General features: G+C 42.8%; 1 protein-coding gene across 2 annotated transcripts in view; it reads right to left on the bottom strand.

Annotated features, from left to right (window-relative positions):
* Positions 1-473: 473 nt before the first annotated feature.
* Immp2l (inner mitochondrial membrane peptidase subunit 2) overlaps positions 474-22,493 on the bottom strand; it is an 829,626-nt gene continuing 807,606 nt past the window's right edge. For both annotated transcript variants that reach the window (XM_060367473.1, XM_060367476.1), the window contains exon 7: positions 474-738. In XM_060367473.1, coding sequence (XP_060223456.1) covers positions 619-738 — 120 coding nt within the window. In that variant the 3' untranslated portion in view covers positions 474-618. The remainder of the gene's footprint in view (positions 739-22,493) is intronic.

Raw genomic sequence — 22,493 nt, 5'->3', positions numbered from 1 at the left:
TGTTATATCAAGTATTGGCAGAACTTTTTGCCATTAAATTTCTGCCTTGAAAAGAGATAAAGCACTTTTCATTAATGGATGTTTGGCTAACTGATAATTAAACACTCCAACAAGATCTGGACAAATTGCCCTTACATTTGACATCCCAGTTCCTGGTCCTTCCAAACTGGCAGTTACTGTTCTGTGGGTACTGTCAATTACAATACAACTATCTGTATGTGCATATGTAGCTTTCCCTGCTCTGTCTTTTTTGTTTCCCCCTATTCTGTCTTAACAGTAAAAGACAAATCATCTTCACTGCACATTGATATAAAAGTCTTTCGACAGCAGGCTTCAGGGAGAAATCCCAATCACTGCACAACATTTCCAGTTGCCCCCCTTTAATATGTACAGGGAGAATGCTTTCATGTTCTCCAGGGCCTGGATATTTCTGGTGATAAACAATATGGAATTAAATACAACGCACAATCAGGTATCATTTAATACTGTTTAATGTTGAACATCTTTCTCTAGGATCCCAGGGCACCTTAAAGACATCCAGAGGTCTCTCGCTCAGCAGCACTGGGCGCTGCCCTTTTGTGTGAGGGTTCTTGTGTCTGCAGCTCATCTTGTGCAGGGCTACTGGTCCTCAGTGTGCACTGGGAAGCGCTCTGGAGGAAGAGCAGACTCAAGTCTCTGCCAGCGCTGTGGAGGCCACAAGATATGTGTGGCATGGGCGTGCAGAAGTCCCAGGGACACCTGAATCCAGGGGAAATAGAAACAGCAGTAAAGAAATTATCCCATCCTGACTGCTATAGATAGTTTGAAAACCGTATTTGTTCCAGATCTGATTGCCATGGAAAGACTACGATTAAAAACAGAAGAACATCCAGGAGCATTTTTCCAGGGTTTTGGCCTGAGTCGGGTACTTTAACTTTCGTAACAGTCATTTGAGGGAATTGTGGTTTTGATTTTCTAGAGCAGGAAACTTGAGTTCAGAGAAATTTAGAAAGTCATATACATATAACGCACTGGAACCTGGCTCCAGTACTGGGCTGTCTTAACCTCCACGCTCAGCAGGCTGTTTGCACGGACCCAGGAGACAAAATCTAGTCCACAGTCTCCGATGTCCTCTAGATCTATTGCCTGGAGAGACCAAAACACTGTTCCATTCGCTGGATGAGCAGCCAGAGTTCCGGTGTGAGGCTGGGTAGAGGCTCCTTCCGGGAGAGACTGAGCAGCATGGACGGCTTCTCAGGAAGAGGAGGAGAGCCTAGAGCAAACAAGGTGGAAGAGCAGCACAGGGAAAGCACCAAGATCAAGGCCGACGACGGAAAACAAGGCGGTCAGTAGAGATGAGCAGCGCTCTGCTGGGAGGGAAGAAACCAGAGACACCCTGCAGCCTGAGCATCTGTGGGGTCAGCCCGAGAAAGAGTGAGAAGCCCTGGGAGCGCGGGCAATGTTCCTTTCTCTAATCATTCTGAAAATAAAATCCTGATAAGCATAAAGTCAGCTCTGCCCAGCGGACATGACGAGTCGTGCTTTGCTGCAGTAACTCTCACTGCATGTCCACACACATCAGCGCATACATCATACATGTCTGCCCACACATCCACATCATACATGTCCGCACACATATCAACATACACAAAGTACATGTGTGCACACATGTCAGCATATACCTATTTGTCTGCACACACATCAGTGTATACATTATACTTGTTCGACACACATCAACGTGTACATTATCCTGGTCAGCACACACATCAATGTATGCATTAGGTTTGGTTTTTTTTTTTTTTTTTGAGACCTTTCAAAGTCACTAATATCTTGTGGAATTTATACCTAAGTACTTCAAAACACATCTAAGAACTAGAATTCTTTCCCATCGGCGCACATTATCATTGCCACATGCCAAGTATTTCATATTAATATATTAATAAAAATCGTATACAGTTCATATTGAAAGAAAGCTAGTTGTCCTAGGAAATACCTTTTGGAGTCATTTCTTTTCAAACTTGGCATGCCAGCAGGGGTCTCAGCCTGTGGCGGCTGGTCCTGGGACTGCTTCATCCACAGTCAGTTTACATAACCAGGGTCCAGTGTGCTCATTGGTATGATGTCGTACATCTCAGCTCGCCTGAGCTTTTCACTCATGAAGAGACAAGGGGTAAATGTATTGGCGAGAAAAATGTGTAGTTAATACTGTATTTTTCTTGCTCTGCTCCATAAGAGAACAAAGTATCAGTTCCCCAGTGTTGAAATACAGTGGTCAATAGCTCAATTTGATGGTTACCTAATAACTCTTAACAGTTGACACACATCTCTTTTCTAGATATGAATAATCTATGGGGGTCTTCTGAAACAGTATAGATCTCCTGAATGTTGAAAAAGCACATTTGATCCAATTGTTTTATTGCGCATCACTATTGTGCCTTAATTACTTACACTGAAAATTATAAAAAAGTGATTTTCACCTATTATTTCTTTTATAATTTTAGTTGGCAAATTCTTTATAAAGTTCTCTCTCAACACCAACTTCTTCTGTTTCCTTTATTTCTTTGTTAAGTATGTAAGCTATATTATGCTGTGTATGCATATACATATATGTAGCATGTGTGCTGAGATAGGGTCTCACTTTGCAGTCCAGGTTAGCCTGTAACTGACTGCCTAGCTCAGACTCAGATTTCACTGGTACTCAGAGAGAGTGAGATCCTCCTGCCTCTTGTGTGCTTGGAAGTTCTCCTTCTTTTTCTTTTTGTCCTTGTTCTTGTTCTTCCTCCTTCTCCTCCTCCTTCTCCCCCCTTACGTCAAAACCCATTACTCTTTTCTGCTTGTTTGTAGGATGCTCAGATACCTCATTTTGCCAGTGGGATTCTGTGTGTCCTTTAGACCTGTCACCATCAGTCTTAAAAGCACTAGGTACCACCACTATTTCAGGCTCACCCTGATCCTCACACCTGCTCCATGTGTAAGCAAATGTTTCTCTCAGGTGCTCTGGCTCCTTTTAGCAAGGAGTGTCCCTTATAAGCAACGTCTGATTCCAGGTGTGGCGATGGTCTTGGCTGCCAATTCAGGGAATATGAAAACAAAAGAAGGTACCGGTACCACAAGCTGCCCTTCACCTTGACCTACTTTATATTTATTCCACATCTTCCACAGTGACTGGGTGGATTCCCTAAATATTTAAATACTCATTTACATGCTTCTAAAGTCTATAAAAATGGTTTCAGTGTAACTGTACCATAATTTCTACCTACAACAAATTTACTGACTAAGAATCAGGTTTTCTTGGCAATCGTCCTGGAACTTGAATCAGTTCATTTCCTGCCATCAATGTTTGCATCCTACACTCTGGGTGAGTTACAAAGAAAGAAGGTTCACTGTGGCTCACATTTCTGAAAGTGTGAGACTGAGGGTACCACTGATGGTGACAGCCTTTATCCTGGTGGCCCTGAGTACAGGGCAGGGAGCATGCATGTGTATACTCGTCTGTCTGGCTTCCTCTTTCCCTTGACAGATCTACGATGATTTTGCCACAGAGGTCACCTCAAAAGGCTTTATGTAATGTGGATCACAACCCAAATGCTCCACTTTCCAATAAAAATGTCTCCTTCTTCCTCACGACGTTCACATCCTCATCACTACCTGGGAGCTTATAACCTGTTATATTACAGAGCTGCTGATCAATTTGCCTTAGAAGCAGGGGCTACTGTGAGTTCTCTCAAGGGCTGGAACATCCTGACAAGGGTACTTAACTGTGGAAAACAGGTAGGCAGAAACACACAGAATACCCCAAAACATCCTGGCAGCACAAGATTGGGGAGATTGCTCAATCAGTTCAGTGCTTGCCTCGTAAGTGCAAGGACTCGAGTGTGATTACCAGAACATATACATTCTAGGTGATTACCAGAACATACACATTCTAGGTGTGCACCTGGAGCACCTGCTCTGGGAGTGCAGAGACAGGAGGATCGTTTGAGCTAACTGGAGAGCCAATCTAACTGAAAGCACAAGCTCCAGGTACACTGAGCGCTCCTGTGTCAAAAATAAGGGGAAAGCAACAGAGAAAGCATCAGCATCAATTGTTAGCATCTATAAATATGCTTACTCGTGTGCACACACACCCTCCACACACCTACACACACATATGCACACACACATGCACACACACGCACGGACACACACAACCAGGACAACTAGAAATACTTTCCTGGGTGTGGATGATGCCACACCACACTCAGATTTCCGTCTGGCTTTGCTCCGGCCTGCGTCCAGCTGAGGTAGAGAGCAGAGGTCTCCATTCCTCTACCAGAACCTTCTTTAGCTCTGATAGCAGCTACTCAGTTGTGCCCCATGCACGGAGTTGCTTTTCCAGGCGGTTTAACTTGTATCATAAGGGTAATTTGCCAATGTTTTAACTTGGCTGAACTGTTGCCAATACATTTGCTTGCTTGCTTAGTTTGGAGCTCAGTTCTGGACACAGTGATTTAATTTGGATTTCATAGTCCACACTCATTTTTCTGAAACTAATCTCATCGTTTTTTTTTTTTTTTAATTCTGAAAATATATTAAAAATACCATTCTCACTTCCTGAGTTAATCTTAAAATTTTGAATAGTGATTGTGAAAAATCTGGGGAATAATATCGATATTGTTCAAAGCAGTGATATAGGAATCTGCAATTCAAGCTTTAAAAAATACTGAGGTTGACTGGGATGTAAAAATTAATAAATAAAAATTAAAATTAAAAATACTGAGATGAATATGTACAGAAAATGCTTAATCACTTGCTTAATTATCTTGTGGCCTTTTGAGCTGTTTATTGATGCGTGTCTACCAGCGAGGGGAGAGTATAGTGAATGGAGAAATGCACGAAGTTGAAAAGCACATGAGCTTTCTATCTGGAAAGTTAGCGTCGGCCTCCCTCCTGCTGCCCTAGTGAGGGTTCTTCAGCTAAATGAAAAAGGTTGAGATATACAGGAAATGTATTTTAGTAAGCGGCACATGCGATTAGAGAGGACCGCAGAACACAGAAGCAGGGTAGCACTGGAGTTCAACCTGAAGGTCTGTGGGGAGTCTGGGGGCAGCTGATGTGGAGAGAAGGGAAATGTAATTTGGTTGCTCAGGCTCATCTTGCACCATGTAACTCAGCCTGCTGCTATGCTCAGGCCTGCAGATGACTCAAGGAAGCCCATCCACATCCAAAACCAGAAATCACCTAGAACATCATCTGACGATGGATGAGGGCCCTGTGGCCCGGCCAAAGGGGACACACAAAGGCCACACCTGACAAACACAATCATCTCCCCCCGGCCCTGTGCTCTGTTCCAGGTTACACTGATGGCTTGACAGCAGAAGGCAGTGTTTTGAAGACTTACACATATGGCTCAGTTCTCACAATGACTCACGAGGTAGACATTCTGTCTCATTTATAAGCAAAGAAACCAGAAACAGCAAAATATTTTTCAGCTAACACTGAAATAAGAGATTTTCTATGGCACAGTTATCTCAGTGTGACATTCCTGACAGACAAAGGGCACAGACTGAATTATGTCAGGACAGTCAGTAAAACGGCAGTGTCCTGGGCAAAGCAGAGCACGGTCCCCTGCCTGCCACGCCCCGTGACTCTGTCAGGGCCACATATGTTCCTGACAATTCCAGATTCATCAAAAGCAAATGGGATGAACTGTGTTCTTTCAAATTTGCACGATGAAATCCAAGTGTGTCTTTAAGGAAGTAATGATGTTAAAATGAGGCCCTTCTGCAAACACATTAGTATCCTTACAGGAGGAAATGAGGACACAGGTGAAGCCTGGGAATGCATACACACAGGAGAAAGAACAATGGCAGAACACTGAATGAAGGCTCTCCCTACAATCCATGAAAAGAGGGCTTAACAACAGACTAAGCCTGCTGGTCCTTTGATCTTGTACTATTTTTCTCTAGAACTATGTGAAAATAAATGCCTCTTGTTTAAGCTACCATCTGTTGTATTTTGTTATCACAGCCCTAGAAAATGAATATGCATGTGAATAAAAAGATATATGGAAGCCAGATCCATGATGTTTCCAAATACAAGACAGAACAAAGAGCATACTGATGGAAAAGGGGAAAATTATTAAAGAGGGAAAGGGTATATGTTAGAATATAAAACCAACAGGTTTCCATTTGGTTAAGCACTTTGACCAAGTGTTACAGTTCGGTTTTATGTTTGGCCTGAATGTTATAGGCTTTCCCTTAGCAAGTGGCTCTTCTGGTCCTGTAAGAGGTAAGGACTAGTGGGAGGTCTTCCACTCACCTGGGTGCCCCGGCCCCGGCATACCAGTTAGAAAAGCAGTTTCTCCTCATGCTGCTGCCGAGATGTAGGGCTGTGTCTCCAGCCCTAAAGGGACAGGCCAACCAATCATGGGTTAAAACCTCCCAAACTAGGTCCAAGATCATAAGTTTCAAACCTGGGACAGGTGGCTAGCATATCAAAGCAAACCTAGCTTCCAGGCTCTCCCAGCATCCCTCAGTTCCAACCTGTTACAGGGCATGGCTGGCACACCTCCTTTACCTCCAGCCCAGGGGCTGGGCTGCCCTTCCCCAGAGGCTCTTCCTTACATAATCCAGACATCTTGGTGACCTGCTCCCTTTGCACCTTTGGCCTCCTGGCTGCTGTGCTTTGTTCCTCTCTCTCCTCTCTTCTCCCACCTTCCCACGTAGGTCAGGGTCATCACAACTCTGGACTCTCCCAGATGTGTCTGCCTCTGGCTATGCTCTCCCACATACCTGTAACACACTTTCTCTTCCACATACCAAGAGCAGTCATGTCCTTTCCTTTTTATATATTTTTTTCCATTTTTGAAAGACTATCATCTTGTACTTTTTGTTTGTTTCTAACCATTGTTTTAAGACAGGGTCTCACTCTGTATCCCTGGCTGGTCTAGAACTCACAGAGATCCTCCAGGTTTGGCCTCCCAGTGCTGGGGCTAAAGGCATTGGTTAGGATGTCTGACTTGTCCTTGTATGTTTGTTATAATCATGGAAAGCTGTTTAAAGAACCAGCCTTCCAGTGTCACAGAGGAAAGTGATCCTCTCTGTGCCTTACTCTCCCATGTCCCACTCAGAACTAGGTTTCCTTTAATGGTTTACAGTATTATTGTGATATTGAGAATGAACATTTGCAGTAAATTTAAGAAAATGTATTAGTGAACCATGGAAACACCCTAGCAGGTCTCTGTATTTTTAGTGCCTACTGAAGGATGACTTAGGTGCATTGGCATATAAAGGGGTGCCGGGCACATGGACCAGGAACCAACACTGTAGAATAGTAGTCACCCCTTTGTTTTCATGTATACTATTTGATCAGCAAACAGTTTTAGGATTCATCAACGATCCGAGAGACAACATTAGCAAAGTCCGAATTTTCATCGTTTAGCCACAAACAGGCGTGGGATTGTTCTCGTACCAGCACAGCACTGCACACAGCAGCCTGAAGGTTGACACCCCCGACCTCCGAGAGCACAGCCTTAGGAAACACCGTCAGTACCAGCTGGAGCATGGTTTAGGCTAGCAGTCAGCTCGTTTGTTTTGTCTACAAAATGCCAAGGAGCTACATGAACTAAATTTCCACTGACTCGCTTGTCTTTGACCAAATTGGCTCTGCTGAGAAGTTATTTTGGCTTCTGGTAGGCAGACACACACAGCACCAGCCCAGCTTTCCTCCAGGTGCCAAGGGCACAGGTGTGCATGACCATGTTCCCCCCTCCCTCTCCACAGGCCCGCAGCGTACACAACACACCTCCATTTCTTGGCTTCCGGAGCCTTTGTCTTGAAGGAAAGCCTCAGAAGGGCAAAGAAAGGACAGGTGAGAGCAAGACTTTGAAGGTTGGCTAGAGTAGAAAACACAGGGAATAAAGAAGGCTGCTAGTAAGACCAAAGGTTCTTTTAAGAAAATGCTCAGAACTGAGGTGAAGACGAGAGAGAATCAAAGCACAAAGAGTGACAAAGCACAATCCTGGAAGCTCATTCAGTTAGAATGTCCTTGAAACAGAAACGATAAACATACTTTATCTATATTCTTGGCAAATAAAATCTGTCTCTGCTAAATCTCTTTAGTAGCATAAGAAGAGATTTCCATATGAACAAGGTCCAATGATATTTATTCTATAATATTAAGTTACCTACAATTATGTTTTGAAGTCAAATTAAACTGAAGAAATAGAGAGAACTGATGGATGCTGTTTAAAACACGAACTGATTTATCAAGCCTTTCTAACCTGATAACCCAGGTCCCTTACAGACACATCTTTCCAAACTTACTTGTTTACTTATTTTGTGTTTTTCTGTGTGTGACTGTGGTCCTGCACACATATGAAAGTCAGGGGACAACCTGTAGGACTCTTTCTCCTTTTACCATGACCTGGGAATTTAACTCAAGTCATCAGGCTCAGGGCAGGTGCCATTACCCACTAAGCCATCTCCCTATCTCCCTGGCCCTCCAAACATCTTGATTCTGCACTTTCTTTTAAGACGAGGCTTCTGTAACCACCAATAATGTGCTGCAACAAAGGGAAGGCCCAGGATCCCAGAATTCCAGGATTCCTATAAAGAACTACGCTACATCTCAAAATAAATAAATAAATAAATCATGAGAAGACACATTTTTTTTTACCATTGTTACACATATATTTTGATTCTTTTCTGAAAAATTCATCGAAGTATATTATAAGTGGAAAGATAATCAGTTTTTCTTGGCTCTGTAGCTACTGTTTGCCTCCAAGACAAATAAGCAAGACTAGGAGAAAAGTAGCTTCTGCCTTGATGGGTCCTGGTAGTTATTCGGCCGCTGACCACCAATCTGGCTATCTACCCTCTTCTCATACTAAAATTTCTCCGAATGCAACATCAACATCGATTTGCTTAGTGTTATCTAGGGAACATCTGACACTGTGCTTCCCCTCTTTCTAGATCAGGGAACTCCGAAGGCAACACCCTTCTGTCCATTGCTGAGAGTCAGGCAGAGTAATCAGAGCTGACGCTACAGCCTCTGCTTTGGTCATGTGCCTTCAGCATAATTCAGCAAGTGAGTATAGGGACAGAGGCCCTGGCGGGGCCGATGCTGCCTTCCTCAGTCACTCCTCTGTTCTGTTTGTTTGTTTTGTTTTGTTTCATCATTTCAGTACCTTCATTTGCTTGTTTCATCATTTTACACCAACAACAATGCTAAGTCTGTCTTGAAAAGCATCCTATAAGACTAACAGAAAACAATTCTTTTAATAGCTAGCATAAAAGGGAGCTTTTTAAAAGATATTGGCAAAAACAAGATGCACAGCATATGTAAATCAAATGGAATTAGAGACAAAGGTAACAAATAAATGTCACATCATAAAATGAGCAATTGAACTGTCCAAATACATTCTCCAAGAGGCATTTTGATAAAAGACTGAAGAATAGAAACACATGCTTCATTTCAAACATGGCTTAACCCAGTTTCAAGTTTTTCATCATTATTTTTGGAAGAGCAGACAAGGTCCCTAAAGAGTAGAACATTAGCCTGCCACTGATCTCCATGGTCCCAAAGTACGTTTCTCCACGAAACTGAGCAGATAAACTCAGTTGGTGATAAGCAGACACATCCGTGGTGCTTTCTTTCTCAGTGAACAGATTCACATTCACACATGGACACATTCAATTCATACCTTATAATGGATTGATCAGAAGGCAAATGGGAAAAGCATCAACCACCACACCAAGAAGATTTTGGTTTTGATAAAGACGAAACCAGGTAGGAGTGCAAGAATGGAGGAGAGAAGGAGGGAGGCTCTGGGAGGAAAAGAAATGGGTAAAAAGGAAATGCAAGGCTCAATGGGTAAGGAAATAATTATTTCTAAGCAATAAGATTTAATAATAAAGTTATGCCATATACAGTATCTATTTGTACATGTCACAGAACAGTGTCTAAATAATGAAAAATACAGTGTCTGTATGATTACAGGGCAGGAAAGTATGGGAAACTTATGCAATTTAAACATGTTTTGTCTCTATTTGTTATTCAATAATTTCATATATGTATATAAGGTGAATATTCCAATTACTCTTTACTCTAGCTCCCCCTCAATTCCTTCCCATCTTTTTCAAACTCCCATCTATTTATTTTTATAACCCTCTGAAAGCAACGCCTGGCCAGATGAGAGTCTTGAGGTATTACAATATGTAAGAGAAGTGTTTATTCATCTAATGTAGTGTGGCAATTCATAATCTGACTGCGTGAACACTGACATGCTTGATGATGGGGCCTGCATCAGACTTTGTCAGGGTTATCAGTTATGCTTGGTATAGGCATTGTTGTAAACAGATTTGACATCATCACTGAGAAGTCTGGGTTCTGAAATACCTGTTTCCCAGGTTTTAAATATAGTATTTGCATTTAAATTATATGCAAAGTGAACATTGTACCTGAGAGGTGATGTCATCAGAGTGAGGGGCTGAATCCTAGGTAGGATGACAGATGGCTAGAGCTAGTATCACAGACAAAATGCCAAACGTAATCCCTGTTCTGAGGACAACATGATCTGGTAGGAGAGATATTTAAATAACCCAGTGAAACACAAAGCTCTCACGGTGTACATTCAAAGGAGCCATCTGACCTGTAGATGCTCCGCTGACAGACTCGTCTAAGATGGCTGGTATGGGCACTGGATGCCTGCTTCTCTGAGGGCAGACCTTCGCTCAGCAATCACTTCCTCTGCCAGATGTCCACCGCCACAATACTCTCCTATTTCTTCCAGTGAAGTCCGGCTCCCTTATGCAATGGGCTGATAGAGTGTGATACACTGACACTAGAAAACGGGGAGAGCCACCTGCTTCACGGGGCCCTGAGAGTGACAGCCTTTCACACGCCTCACTCCAGGACGAGTGCTTCCCTTCATTACCACCAACTTTAACTTTAATCATTTCAAAGCACTTTTCCTGCTCAAGACTTCGCTTTAATCAGAATGCATTTCCAGGTCACTTCATGGCCTCTCCACGACTCTCTAGACAACCGAGGAATCATGCATAATCATCCCAGGCCCCCAAGACGCTTTCGGTAAGTAGGTGGTTCAACACTTTATGCAAAAAATAGATACAAAACGGGTCTCTAGGGGTGTCTTCAGCTAATTTTCATGAATTAATTTCCCAGGATTAATGTTTATGTACCAGTCTCCTTACCACATAATCAAATCACTGGGGGTGAAGTGGTCCAACTCCTCATTTTGCAGCTTGATTAAGCAGGTGATGAAACACTTGAATATCATTTGGACAGTTAGCATCCACAGTAATCCGCTGTGGATGGGTGACGGTGCTGACTGATGCCTTCCTGCTTGCTTGCGTGCCTCTGATAACCAATGTCCCGCATGTTATTTTTATGCAGGAAATAAAACCTCACATAAACACATGAGGAGAACGACATAAAAGTCTTTATTGTTGTTGAAATTGTCTTAAGCCATATTTAGAAGCACTGGGCAGGCAGCCACTGGTAGAAACAAGCTAGCCATCACTACGAGGGTATTCACAGCTGATCCCACTGAGACGGTGGCCATGGCCTCTCCTCTGCTGAGGGAGCACCACTATTCACCCAGGTGCTCATAAGGTACCCAGCCTTTATCCAACTTGTCTCTTTGTTTCCACTCCCTCTTTTATCTTTTCTTTCAAAATGAAACAGAGGAGACTTACAAAATAAATAACCAGGAACAAAAGAAGATAAATAAAAGTGACAGCTACAAGGCCCGAGAGAGTGCCTGTGAACAGCACCAGGCCTAACACTCAGCCTGAGAACCAAGTAAAGAGGAAGACAGGGTAACCTAACACAACTCCCTTTGGGAGCAGGGAACTTTCTTTCTAAAACTTTCAGTTCACAAGGCAAGACAGGTTTCTCTGTGATGTGGGCTTCCTTTAAGATGCTTCTGACACAGGGTTTCACTTCGGGCATTTATGTGTCGTAAGGGGCACCATCCATATACCTGGTGGGTCTCCCAAAAGATATGGAAGCCGAGCGCCGACAGTCTGGTGTACACTGTTGTGCAAGAGGCTAAGGTGACACAGCTGTGTATTACCCTCTCTGGAGCTCTCACTGGTCCCAGCACTAAGAACATGCAGACTTGGGTACACAGCATGCCTTTTGTTTCTGTTTCTTTCATTTACAGAGCTGAGTGAGTGAGGGCCAGAGCCCATTCTCCCTGCCTTTCTGCTCACCCAGAATGATGCCCCGAGTGATCAGAACAAAACTGGAGCTCTTAGCTTGCAACAGAAGCCTAGCAATCCAGAGAAGTGCATATATAGAAAAGATAAAATAAAATCAAGTATAACTGAAACCCTAGTTTTAACCTCAACACTGTTTTCTCTGAAAGGAAGATGCACCAGGAATTTCAGGCTTTGAATGTGCTTCCAGGGCAGGAGGCTGCAGCTGGCTAAGATCATGCAGGCGTCACTACCCACAACAATGTCTGAATGTCTGAGCACGGCTACATGAGAGTCAATGCCCTCCTCCACCAACTGCATCCAGCACAGGGTAGTCTCTGGCTTGGCCTCAACCACTTAACTCCCATGTGTGTGGTAGTGAATGTGGAGGGAGCAATACAAGCCACGGTATTCTTATACTACCAGTATATAGTATATAGTATACCAACAGGAAGGATACAGTTACTTACTGGTAGAGGCTTGAGTGCCATCAAGATCTATTGGCAAAGCTACCAGTAACCTTCACGAGCACGCTTTGGGGTGGTATACACTGTCCTGTGTTGCCAAGACTCTATTTCCGATGCCCAGTTTCCATCACACCCATTTTGAAACACTATGAAATATGGTTCCTCTAGCATCTTATTTGCCTATCAGAAGGAAAAAAAAATATGTCAGAGTGAATTTGTGTCACGCACCACTGAGATGCCTGGCTGTCACGTTGCAAACTCTGGTGAAACAGTAGCCTCCTTGAGGCTCTCACAGGTCAGTTGATCACCAGCTCCACGGGAGCCAGAACACGCTGAGAACTGCTGCTCAGAATCGCCGGGCAGCAGAACTGGGACGCGAAACCTAGCTCTGTTTCTTGGTTTAAATCCCTGCTTGCTATACCTGCCAGTGAAATGAGGTGCAGAGCCCTGGAAATCAGAATGGTTGGCAAGGGGCCCTGTGCCAGGGTTGGCTAGGCTTGCTCTCTCCCCAGAGAAGAGCGGAGCCTTTCATCTTCTACAGAAAACACCAACCCTGGGCATTAAGGTTTGTACAGCCATGCGACCCTGTTTGGAAACCGCCGCCGATTTGCCGCAGCAGAGCGCGTTCCACGCCACTGGGCTGTAAGCGACGTTCGCTGGCAGTGACAGAAAAGCCGGTGCCTATTACAGTAGCATGGTTATGTCAATATACAGAAAAGCAGCAGAGATATGCGGTAGAATTCTAAACTGTGCTCCTTTAACCCGACGCAACACAGCAGAGGCCTGCTGAGGAGCAAGGGTGCCGTCTGCTCAGCGGTACGGTGCGTGGACTGCGGCTGCGCTGAGGCGGTCCCTAACACGGAGGGCACACGTTGTGTCTGCCAGAGGTGGAGAAGGGGGGTGTGCTGCAGAAAACCAGGCATTTGTTAAGTAATAACAGGAAGAACTGGGAAGAGAAAGACAGGCTCTTAACTAAGCAGGGAAGCTTCCCCTGACTACCCAAGGAAAGCAGCGCAAAGGCAGAGTTGGGGCAAGCGAGAGTATGCTCATGAGACTTCACAGCGGTGTGAGCGAGAACGCGGTTGTACACAGGAGAAAGGGGAAGAAAGCACTCTGCGAATGAAGCGCAGCTGCCCTGGTTTGCTACAAAAGGCCTGTCATAAGCACGTCTGTCTGTCTTCCTCTTTTCTCAGCCCTCCCTAATTTGTCCTTCCTTGAAAAGGAATTGCTTGGTAACACCTCTGGGCATTCTCATGTGCTGCTCTCTGCCACCAGGAAGGGTTTCTTCTGCTCTCTTCTAGATAACTCATCTTCATCCTCACAAAGTTTATATGTCTTCCCCTGGAAGGCTTCCATTCCACTCTTCTACAGCTGATGGGGAGAAACATGTAACACGAATGATAGCGAAATGATAGTTTGTTTGGTATTTTTCTCTCTTATTAGGCATCAGTTTCTCAAAATGGATACCCTTTCAGGTTCCAAATACACGGGAGAAGAATAGAAAGAAACTAAAATGATTTTGACTTAGTGAATGACACTAGAGAGATGCAGACAGATGCCATCAGACAATTACTGGAAAGGGCACTGAAAAAAAAAAAAAAAACAATGAGTAGACATGAATATTATTTCCACTTGCCTGGAAAGCCAGCTGTGTCTTTAATGATAGAGGGATTGCAGTACAAGTAGTAGATGAGGAAAGCTATGAATTAGGCTGTGGGTTATTCAATCAGATTCCACTGTGCATCGTGGGAAGATTCCCAGAACAAAGTTCAAAGTTGAGCAGGTGAAGTCCTACTCAGAAATTAAGGAGTGTCTTAGCAGCTTGGAGATCAGATCGCAAAGGCTCCCCCACTGAAGGGCTAGTTTGGAGCAAGGTGCTAGTTTGGAGATGAAGCTAAGGCAGGAATCAATATGCTTGAATGAACTGCAACATCCCCGGGAGGCTAGGTGGGACACTTAAGCATAAGGACAGCTCTGCTTCTCCCCTTGTTTACCTGAGAACACCGAGGTAAAGCCTAAAGATGGCTTTAAACCGTCTTTAACACTGTCACCACTCATTCTTTCAAGTGAGTTTAGAGAACACACAAGGACCTCAGCGAGATCTCTGAAAAATCTGGGAGCTTCATTCATTTGTGCTTAAGACTTGGACTAATGTAAACTGTAAAACAAACCTCCTATAGAAATATTCTTTTCTTTCAGAAATAGAAAATGTTTTTTTAAATTTTAGCTGAATTTTAAATGTATCTCATGAGCTTTATTGTACCATTGTACTAAGAAACTGTGAAACAAGCATTCTAGAACATAGATCAGCTTACGTGTTAGGATGTGTGTGTGTGTGTGTGTGTGAGAGAGAGAGAGAGAGAGAGAGAGAGAGAGAGAGAGAGAAAGAGAGAGAGGCTTCTATGATTGTTGGGAATCTAGGTGAGCTGCTGCGAGCCATCATCTCTGTAATGTACAACTCGAATGATTGAGAAAGAAATGTGACTATGACCTAGTTAAGGGCAAATTGGTCCTGTATGGAGCCCATTACCAATGTGTTAGGGAGGATGAGGTTGATTTGGGTTTTGCACGCTTTCTTTTATTTCCAGGGTATTTAAAAATTTGAGTTCTCACAATTTTAGTTACCTGGCTTTTGTTCTTTGATTACAGTAGTTAATTCAGAGAAATCTACTGGGGGTTATTCAACATTCAGTCAATAAGCGTGTTGGCACAAAGCCACATACGGGCTTAATCTGTTTTTAGACAAACAAGTTTCAGTATACGGTAGTTGCTAAGGATAAATGATATTCAGTTTCTGGTTTTCAACATGCATAGTTATCATGCAAAAATTAATAATGACAGAGGAAAGTTGAAATTTATATACTGATAGGTAATCCCTGTCAAAAATGGCAACCTAGTAATAAGATTAATATGGGTGAACCAGAATAAACTCCTAAAGGCCAGCTATGGATTGTCTATGGGGTTTACGTGTAGGTAGCTATTATATTACATGTTGATAGTAGACTGAATGATTTTAAATCATATATTTTTTCTCATTTATGTATGTTATAGGCATGGCTGATCATTTTTGACCATAGCCTAAAGAACAATAAAGATACTTGGAAATTAAGTTTTCCAGGTAAAGTTTAAAACTGCCTAGAGATTATGATGATGATAAATATTATGAATGACTGCGCTTCTCTGGCTTACATAATTTGTATTGGCTCCGATACATAAATTCTCTCAACATTTTACAAAATAATTATTCTGTGTGATATATTTAGATTGATCTTGGTAGTACAGGAGGCTGAGACTGGCAATAACAGCTTTTGGTGCTTGATGAAGACCTTGGGTATGTCAGCCTGAAGAATGGGGGGTGATTGCTGGAACTTCTAGCTAGTAAAGTCACAGCCTGGTGGGAGGCAGGGTTCACCTGGCGATGTTTCCTACTGTGTCTGGTACCATCCTCTCCATTTAAGGCTTGTGTCATCCTCCTGATGTTAAGAAATGGGTATCGTTCATTTTCCTTACACAGTGGACAGGGACCAGACACTCACGGGCTCCAGGACAAGATGCTGTCTCAGGTCTTTTCATGAAAATCCGTGGCTGCGTTCAGCTCACTTCGCCATCGGTTATTGACTGCTAAGGAAACTGCAGTTCCAGCAGGTTGTCCTGTTCCTGCAGGTAATCTATTTAATCTCTTCCTGCTTAGTTCTTCCATGTCTTCTGACACTCACAAAGGCAATTGCTCCCTTATTTTAAGGAAGTTTTAACTTGGTGCTAGGCTATGTCTAATATATGAGTCAAAGATGCAGCGTCATTTCTATCGACCAAAGGCCCTGCTGTTTCAGCACCCGTGTTCTTGGAATGCCGTGACGTAGAGGTAGTGTGGGGAAGAGGAATACAGTGAACACCAGTTTCCAAGTGCGGAAGGCACAAGTTTGGAATGAGAAGAGCAAGTTGATCATGTTGGAATCTTCAGTCTGAACATTTATAGCTGTCTCTTTGGCAGCTGCACTTCCTGAGTCTTATCTTTATCTCTGTCACTGGGAATGCTATCAAGTCCGCAGGGTTGATATGAAAGTTAAATTAGGAATTCGTAGGACCAAAGCACAGTGCTCTGCCACACATGAACTGTCCTGCAACAGTACCGTGGAAGGCCAGGTCCCAGCCTGAGGTACCACACGTTAAGAATGACAAAAAACACATAAAACATTGTGAAAAGCTAAGTCGCATTATATCTCATTAACTGTTAATGGCATTTAATGAAGAGTTATACCTTAGAGAAAAAAGTGGCAGTTTATTACCTTCTGATAATGTTCTAGAATAAATATAAGAAATGTTTACAAGAAGCCTTTTCCCAATAAATGACCTTTAAAAAATTCTAGCCACAAGAGCAGTAATACACAGTTGCTACTGTGTTTCGTTTGTCGACAGAACTGAAGGTTGAAGGAGTTTTTCTGTGTACTGAGATGAGCTCAATAAAAATGAAATCCATTAGATTAAGGAAACACCCCTAAAAGTCCTCTGTTTGTGGCACATGCATTTACAGCAATGAAGAAAAGAAGAATGGGGCCTCCATTATTGCTTTTCATTACACACATGACAGTACAAAGAAATGGCTTTCGGTTAAATGAGCAATGCTTTCTTGATTTTCTCCCAGCCTGCCAATACCAGCTGAAAGGTCCACTGGACGTATGAATTTTCATAGCAAAATAACACTGTATTGTAGATATAATACTGTATTCCTGACCACTGAGTTATTTCTTAGGCCCTGCTGGCTTCAGTATCCACTACTCTACACAAATGGATTTTTAAAAATTACCACAGGTTCCTCTAGCCACTGAGCAGTCTCCATCTTCCTGGGTAACAATCATCTATCTTGTTGATCACTTCCTGGTAGCATCCTCTCTTCTATGTCCCTTCTTAGTTCCTGGACACGTTTATGTGTTTATGTTTATGCTAACTTACCATCAGGCTTCTGTTTCCTAGATGTAGCTATTTCCTCTGTGTACGCCCTCTATTTTCTGCTGCCTTCATATGCTCTTCCCTGTGAAATCCTGGTGTGTGAGAGCTTTGACTCCCAATATCATGCCTTTAAACCTTAACTCCTTCTTCTACCCCTGGCCTTTCTTCTGACATCCGGGCCTGATTTTCGATGGCCATAGGATGTGTCATGCCCATTGTGGTGGACCCTCTTTTATATAACCAGCTGATTACCATGCCTCGGCTTCTGAGTTGGTGATTTCCCTATTGTCTAGCTTTAACTGTAGCCTCTGAATAGTGATTAGACTTCACCGCCCTGGTCTTATTTGCTGCCAGATTCTTGGCTGAATCCTTCCGCTCATTCCTCTTTTCATCATTCTCATGAAGGGTTGAGATCTGACTTCCTCTACTTTCACAGATTAAACTTAGATCTACCCATACACATAAAAGCTAATCAATTAAAAAACCACAATCACGAATACATTTTCCATATGTAACAATAGTAATTAAGAATAGGCCATGAAACTGAGAGGGAGTGGAGGGGCATGGGAAAAGGCTAAGGGGGAGAGGGTGGGAGAGAAGGGTGGAAGTCATGAAATCACAGTATTAATGTATAAAGTTGTCAATAGAGTTGTATGCATAAACAATTCTATTTCTGTTTGTAAACAAATAAATTGTAGGAAACTCTGTTTCTCCTAGATGACAACAGTTAGCACTTGTAACCAACATGGTCCTCTCTGCTATTCCTCCCTCCAGGAGATGGAGCTGATTTGCAGCATGGTTGACTCTGGTTCAGAATGGTACAAATGACTGCTCTGACGGATGGCTCTGGCTGTAGCACTTAACTGGTCTGCTAGTTTTTGTTTTTTGCCACTTGGAAAAGAGCACTCATATAAAGGGTATGGCCGGTGAGATCACATACTGTGGAAAGCCTAGGTCACAATGAGACTCTGGAGACTAATACACCACATAGGAAATGAAAGGGAAAAGGAAAGCCACAGAAGCCTCAAACCTCGGAATAAAGAAGCATGTAGAAGTGGGTCCACCGACCTCAGCCGCTCCAGTCTAAGCTCTGCAAACCAGACACAAGCCATCACCCTCAGCCCTGCCCAGTTCTTCAATAGGAAGCAATCACATTACTAAGTTTTGAAATAATTTTCTAAACAGAAAAAGATGGTGGAAACACTACGGGTTACTATTTTGAATGTGCAGAGCTGTACATGAATGGAAACAAAAATAAAAGAGTATGGTGTGCTTACAAGATAGTTGACCAACTTTCCAAATGACAAACTACTATGACTGTAATCCAAATGCCTTGAGGAAAAGCCAACAGTGACTAGTTTATTAACTCCCTTTTAATTCTCCCCTTATTAAAATGTTAACTAATATAAAATAGATTAACTATCTTTAATATTTTCTAGGTCAAACTGAAGCTTCTGTTACAGAAAGTACACTGAAGGGTAAATTACAAAACAAAGGATACCAAAATGGTTTGGCAGGTAAAGGCACTAGCCATCAAACCTTGGGACCTTGCTCTAATCCCTGGGCCTTGATTGTTCTCTGACCTCTCCATGTGCACATATGTCACACACACACACACACACACACACACACACACCAAATAAATAAATAGGAAATTAAATATTTAAAAAGAGGAAGTTACAAATTAAGCTGAAAATGATAAAAACCCAAAAACTCATAGTTTATAAACAAATAATGATAGGTTTTTCAAAACTGGATTTTGGCAGTGTTTATTAGCTTACTTAAATTATGATATTCCTTAACACTTAAGTTCTATGTAACCATTTGAAATGATGATACAGTTATACTAGCTAGGACATCTCCAGTTAATGTAAAAGGCCAATTAGAAATTTTACAGCATGAGCTTCTTTTGCATTATTGCATATTTGTCCTCTCTCTCTATGTGCATATACCCGTATATGAGCTTTTACTCAGAACATATAGAGAGAGTATGCTCCAAAGAGTGATTTCACTTAAGGAGCAGGCTGCCAGCCTTCTCAGTACCACATGTGCATGGGTGAAGGACTACCTACTGGAGCTCGACTCTACAACTATCTGCTGGGTCCCCTCTCCGGAGCCACGTTACTAAAGAACACCAATTCACCCTCTCCATACACAGTTCCTTATCAATTCTAAAGAGTTCCTCAGCGGGGACACTGGCTTCATTAGTTCAGTGTCCATGCTGGTATTTAAAAGTATCTTTTATTCACCTAAGGGAATTGTCATCTTGGAGGCTTACTGCCTCCCTCTGCTAACCTAGGCCTAGACCTAGAAGCTTCTAGCCTCTGCTCAATCTAATCTAGGCCTCTGAGGCTTGCTACTGAGTAAGCTCACCCTTACTAGCTCTTTCTGAACTCTGGCTGGCTGGTTCAACTCAGCTGTTGTGACTCAGACTGGCTTCTTGCAGCTTCTGAACTGCCCCGCCTCTGAACTCCAAGAACTGAACGGGAGCACACTGCACAAACTCAGCTGAGCTCAGCTGCACTCAACGTGACTGCACCGAACTGCCCGCACTGTGCTGTTCTGTACTGAGCCCCACTCTACCGTCCTGTCTTCTCTGCTCTCCCTCTACTCACTGAACTTCCCTGTACTGTTTTGTGAGAGTTTGGCATATTCTATCTTGTCAGATCTTTCTCTGATTTATTACTTTGTTTGCCCCCAATCCAACATCACTTTCAAACATGGGTTCACTCTTCTACAAACTAACTTTACAGACCTCCTTTGGGATTAAAGGTGTGTACTAAGGTGTGTCTGCATTCCAGCCAGATCACACAGACCTGGAAGGTCTTCAGATGTGCTCAGAGCAGCCATGTTGCTGGATTAAAATTCCTCTACACTGGCTTAATCTTGAACAAGTTTTGTGCATGCAATCCCAGCTGCTGAGTTCAAGTGTGCAATGGCCTTGCCATGTCCTACACTTCATGTTTTTCTTTTCAGACATCCTCTGACTTTGGCTCTTACCATCTTTCTGTTTCCTCTTTCAGAATGTTCCCTAAACTTTGGAGGATGAGGGTGATACAAACGTTCCATTTACAGCTGAACAATCTGGGCTGGAGAGATGACTCAGTGGTTAAGAGCACAGTCTGTTCTTCCTGGGGTCCTGAGTTCAATTCCCCTGCTCCCTCTCTGCCCTGGTGACCACATGGTGATTCACAACCATCTACTCAGAGAGTCTGATGCCCTCTTATGGCATGGAGGTATATATTTGTGGATATAAGAGCTTAGGGGGCAGTTTATTACTATTTCCCTTTAGCAGGATAACGGTATGGGGTTTCCCTAGGGCTTATGACCTAGCTAGCCTTATCTTTTCCAGGTACCTGAGTAATTTCCCTGAAGTGAGCCAGATTGTACCATATTTTTTTTTTAAATAATTCAATACACTGTACATATAAATTCACATTCTTCACCCTTTTCTCGGGATAAAATTTATTACTGTCATTGGGTCCCAGGCCAAAGCAAACTAGTTAGTAGTATTCAATAGTTTCCCTATAACTTGGGTAAGACTTATGCTGGCTGACTTTATGATAAAAATCAGGCCATTCCAGTCCAGGCCTGGCCTCTGTCCAGACTCCCACACCCAAGTCACACATGCCCACAGCATCTGTCCCAGGTTCCAGAAGCCTGCATCCACCTGGGTAAGGTTGGATACAGGTTGGCACGACATCACATTCTGAGCTCAGTTCTTATTGGTGTATCTTTATTTTCCTCTATTTATATGCTTTTCTCAAATTCATCTTTGTATTTCATTGATTATTTTTAATTGTTTATAGGAGAATTTTCATATTAACTCAGCCTGCTATATTGATGGAACCCTTGTGTTTTCATTAATGCTATTATTATATTGCTTTTGAAACCAATGGTACAACCTTCACTTATTAAAAACGGGCTCTGGTCAATTGAGAACTCAGCTTCAAATCTAGGGATTGCTAAGACTGCATTTTATTTTAGAAGCTGAAATGGGGGAAGAGATTGATTTAAAAAATGTCTCAAATTTTGGTGATAATTTAGAATAATTAATTGAGTTTTGTGCATCTAGGAGTGTAAGCAGATATTTGTAGAGAAAGAAACAACCTAAAGCAGTTTGAAACAGTGAACGCATCCAGAAGTAAGAAATCTAAGGACTGTTTATTCCAAAGACAGGCAGGAGAGATTGTCAGTGCCAGGGTGACTGCTGACAAGGATATTACTGACCGCTTTATCATTTGCTAATACTGTTGAATAATTTAGCAATATGGTTCAGAGGAATGAGCATGATTAAGTACATTGCTAAGCCCAGTGTTTTCAGTGTGCAGCCCCACACATCTGCATTCGAATCTCTCAGGGTGCCTACTTGGAGCTCCACGTTAAATAGTCTCTGTTGATGCTTCTCCACATTCAAGTTTGAGATTAAGTGGTTACATGTGGGAAAGAAAACATGTCATATCATCAAAATATGTCCCATCAAAAGGAGCTGAAGTTCCATTTGAGACAAGGCAGTGTGAAAACCAAAACACCTTACATAAACCACAGGGTGTCTATTGAGTTCTCTGTTCCTTAAAAAGCATGGGGGCTAGAAGGAGGCCACTGCCGGGAAGGCATTAATGGAAGATATCCTGGACTTCAGGCAAAAATAAAGCAGAGAAGGCCTAGTTGGGGAGATGAGCAGGGGATAGGGGCAATCAGGAGGTTGGGAGGGGAACCTAAGGAAGGATATGTAAAAGAGCCATATGGAAACCTACTGTCTCTAAACCCAATTGCACACATAATTGGAGAGAAAGTGGGATACATGTGATATAAAAGAAGAGGGAATGTTGGGAGTTAAGGGATTAAGCAGGGTATGGAGCAGGAGATGGGGAGAGAAAAGGGTTAATGGCTGGAT

This window comes from Meriones unguiculatus, chromosome 1, assembly GCF_030254825.1.
Source record: "Meriones unguiculatus strain TT.TT164.6M chromosome 1, Bangor_MerUng_6.1, whole genome shotgun sequence".
In the NCBI taxonomy this organism is placed as follows: Eukaryota; Metazoa; Chordata; class Mammalia; order Rodentia; family Muridae; genus Meriones; species Meriones unguiculatus.
This window is presented reverse-complemented; position numbering and strand designations above follow the sequence as displayed.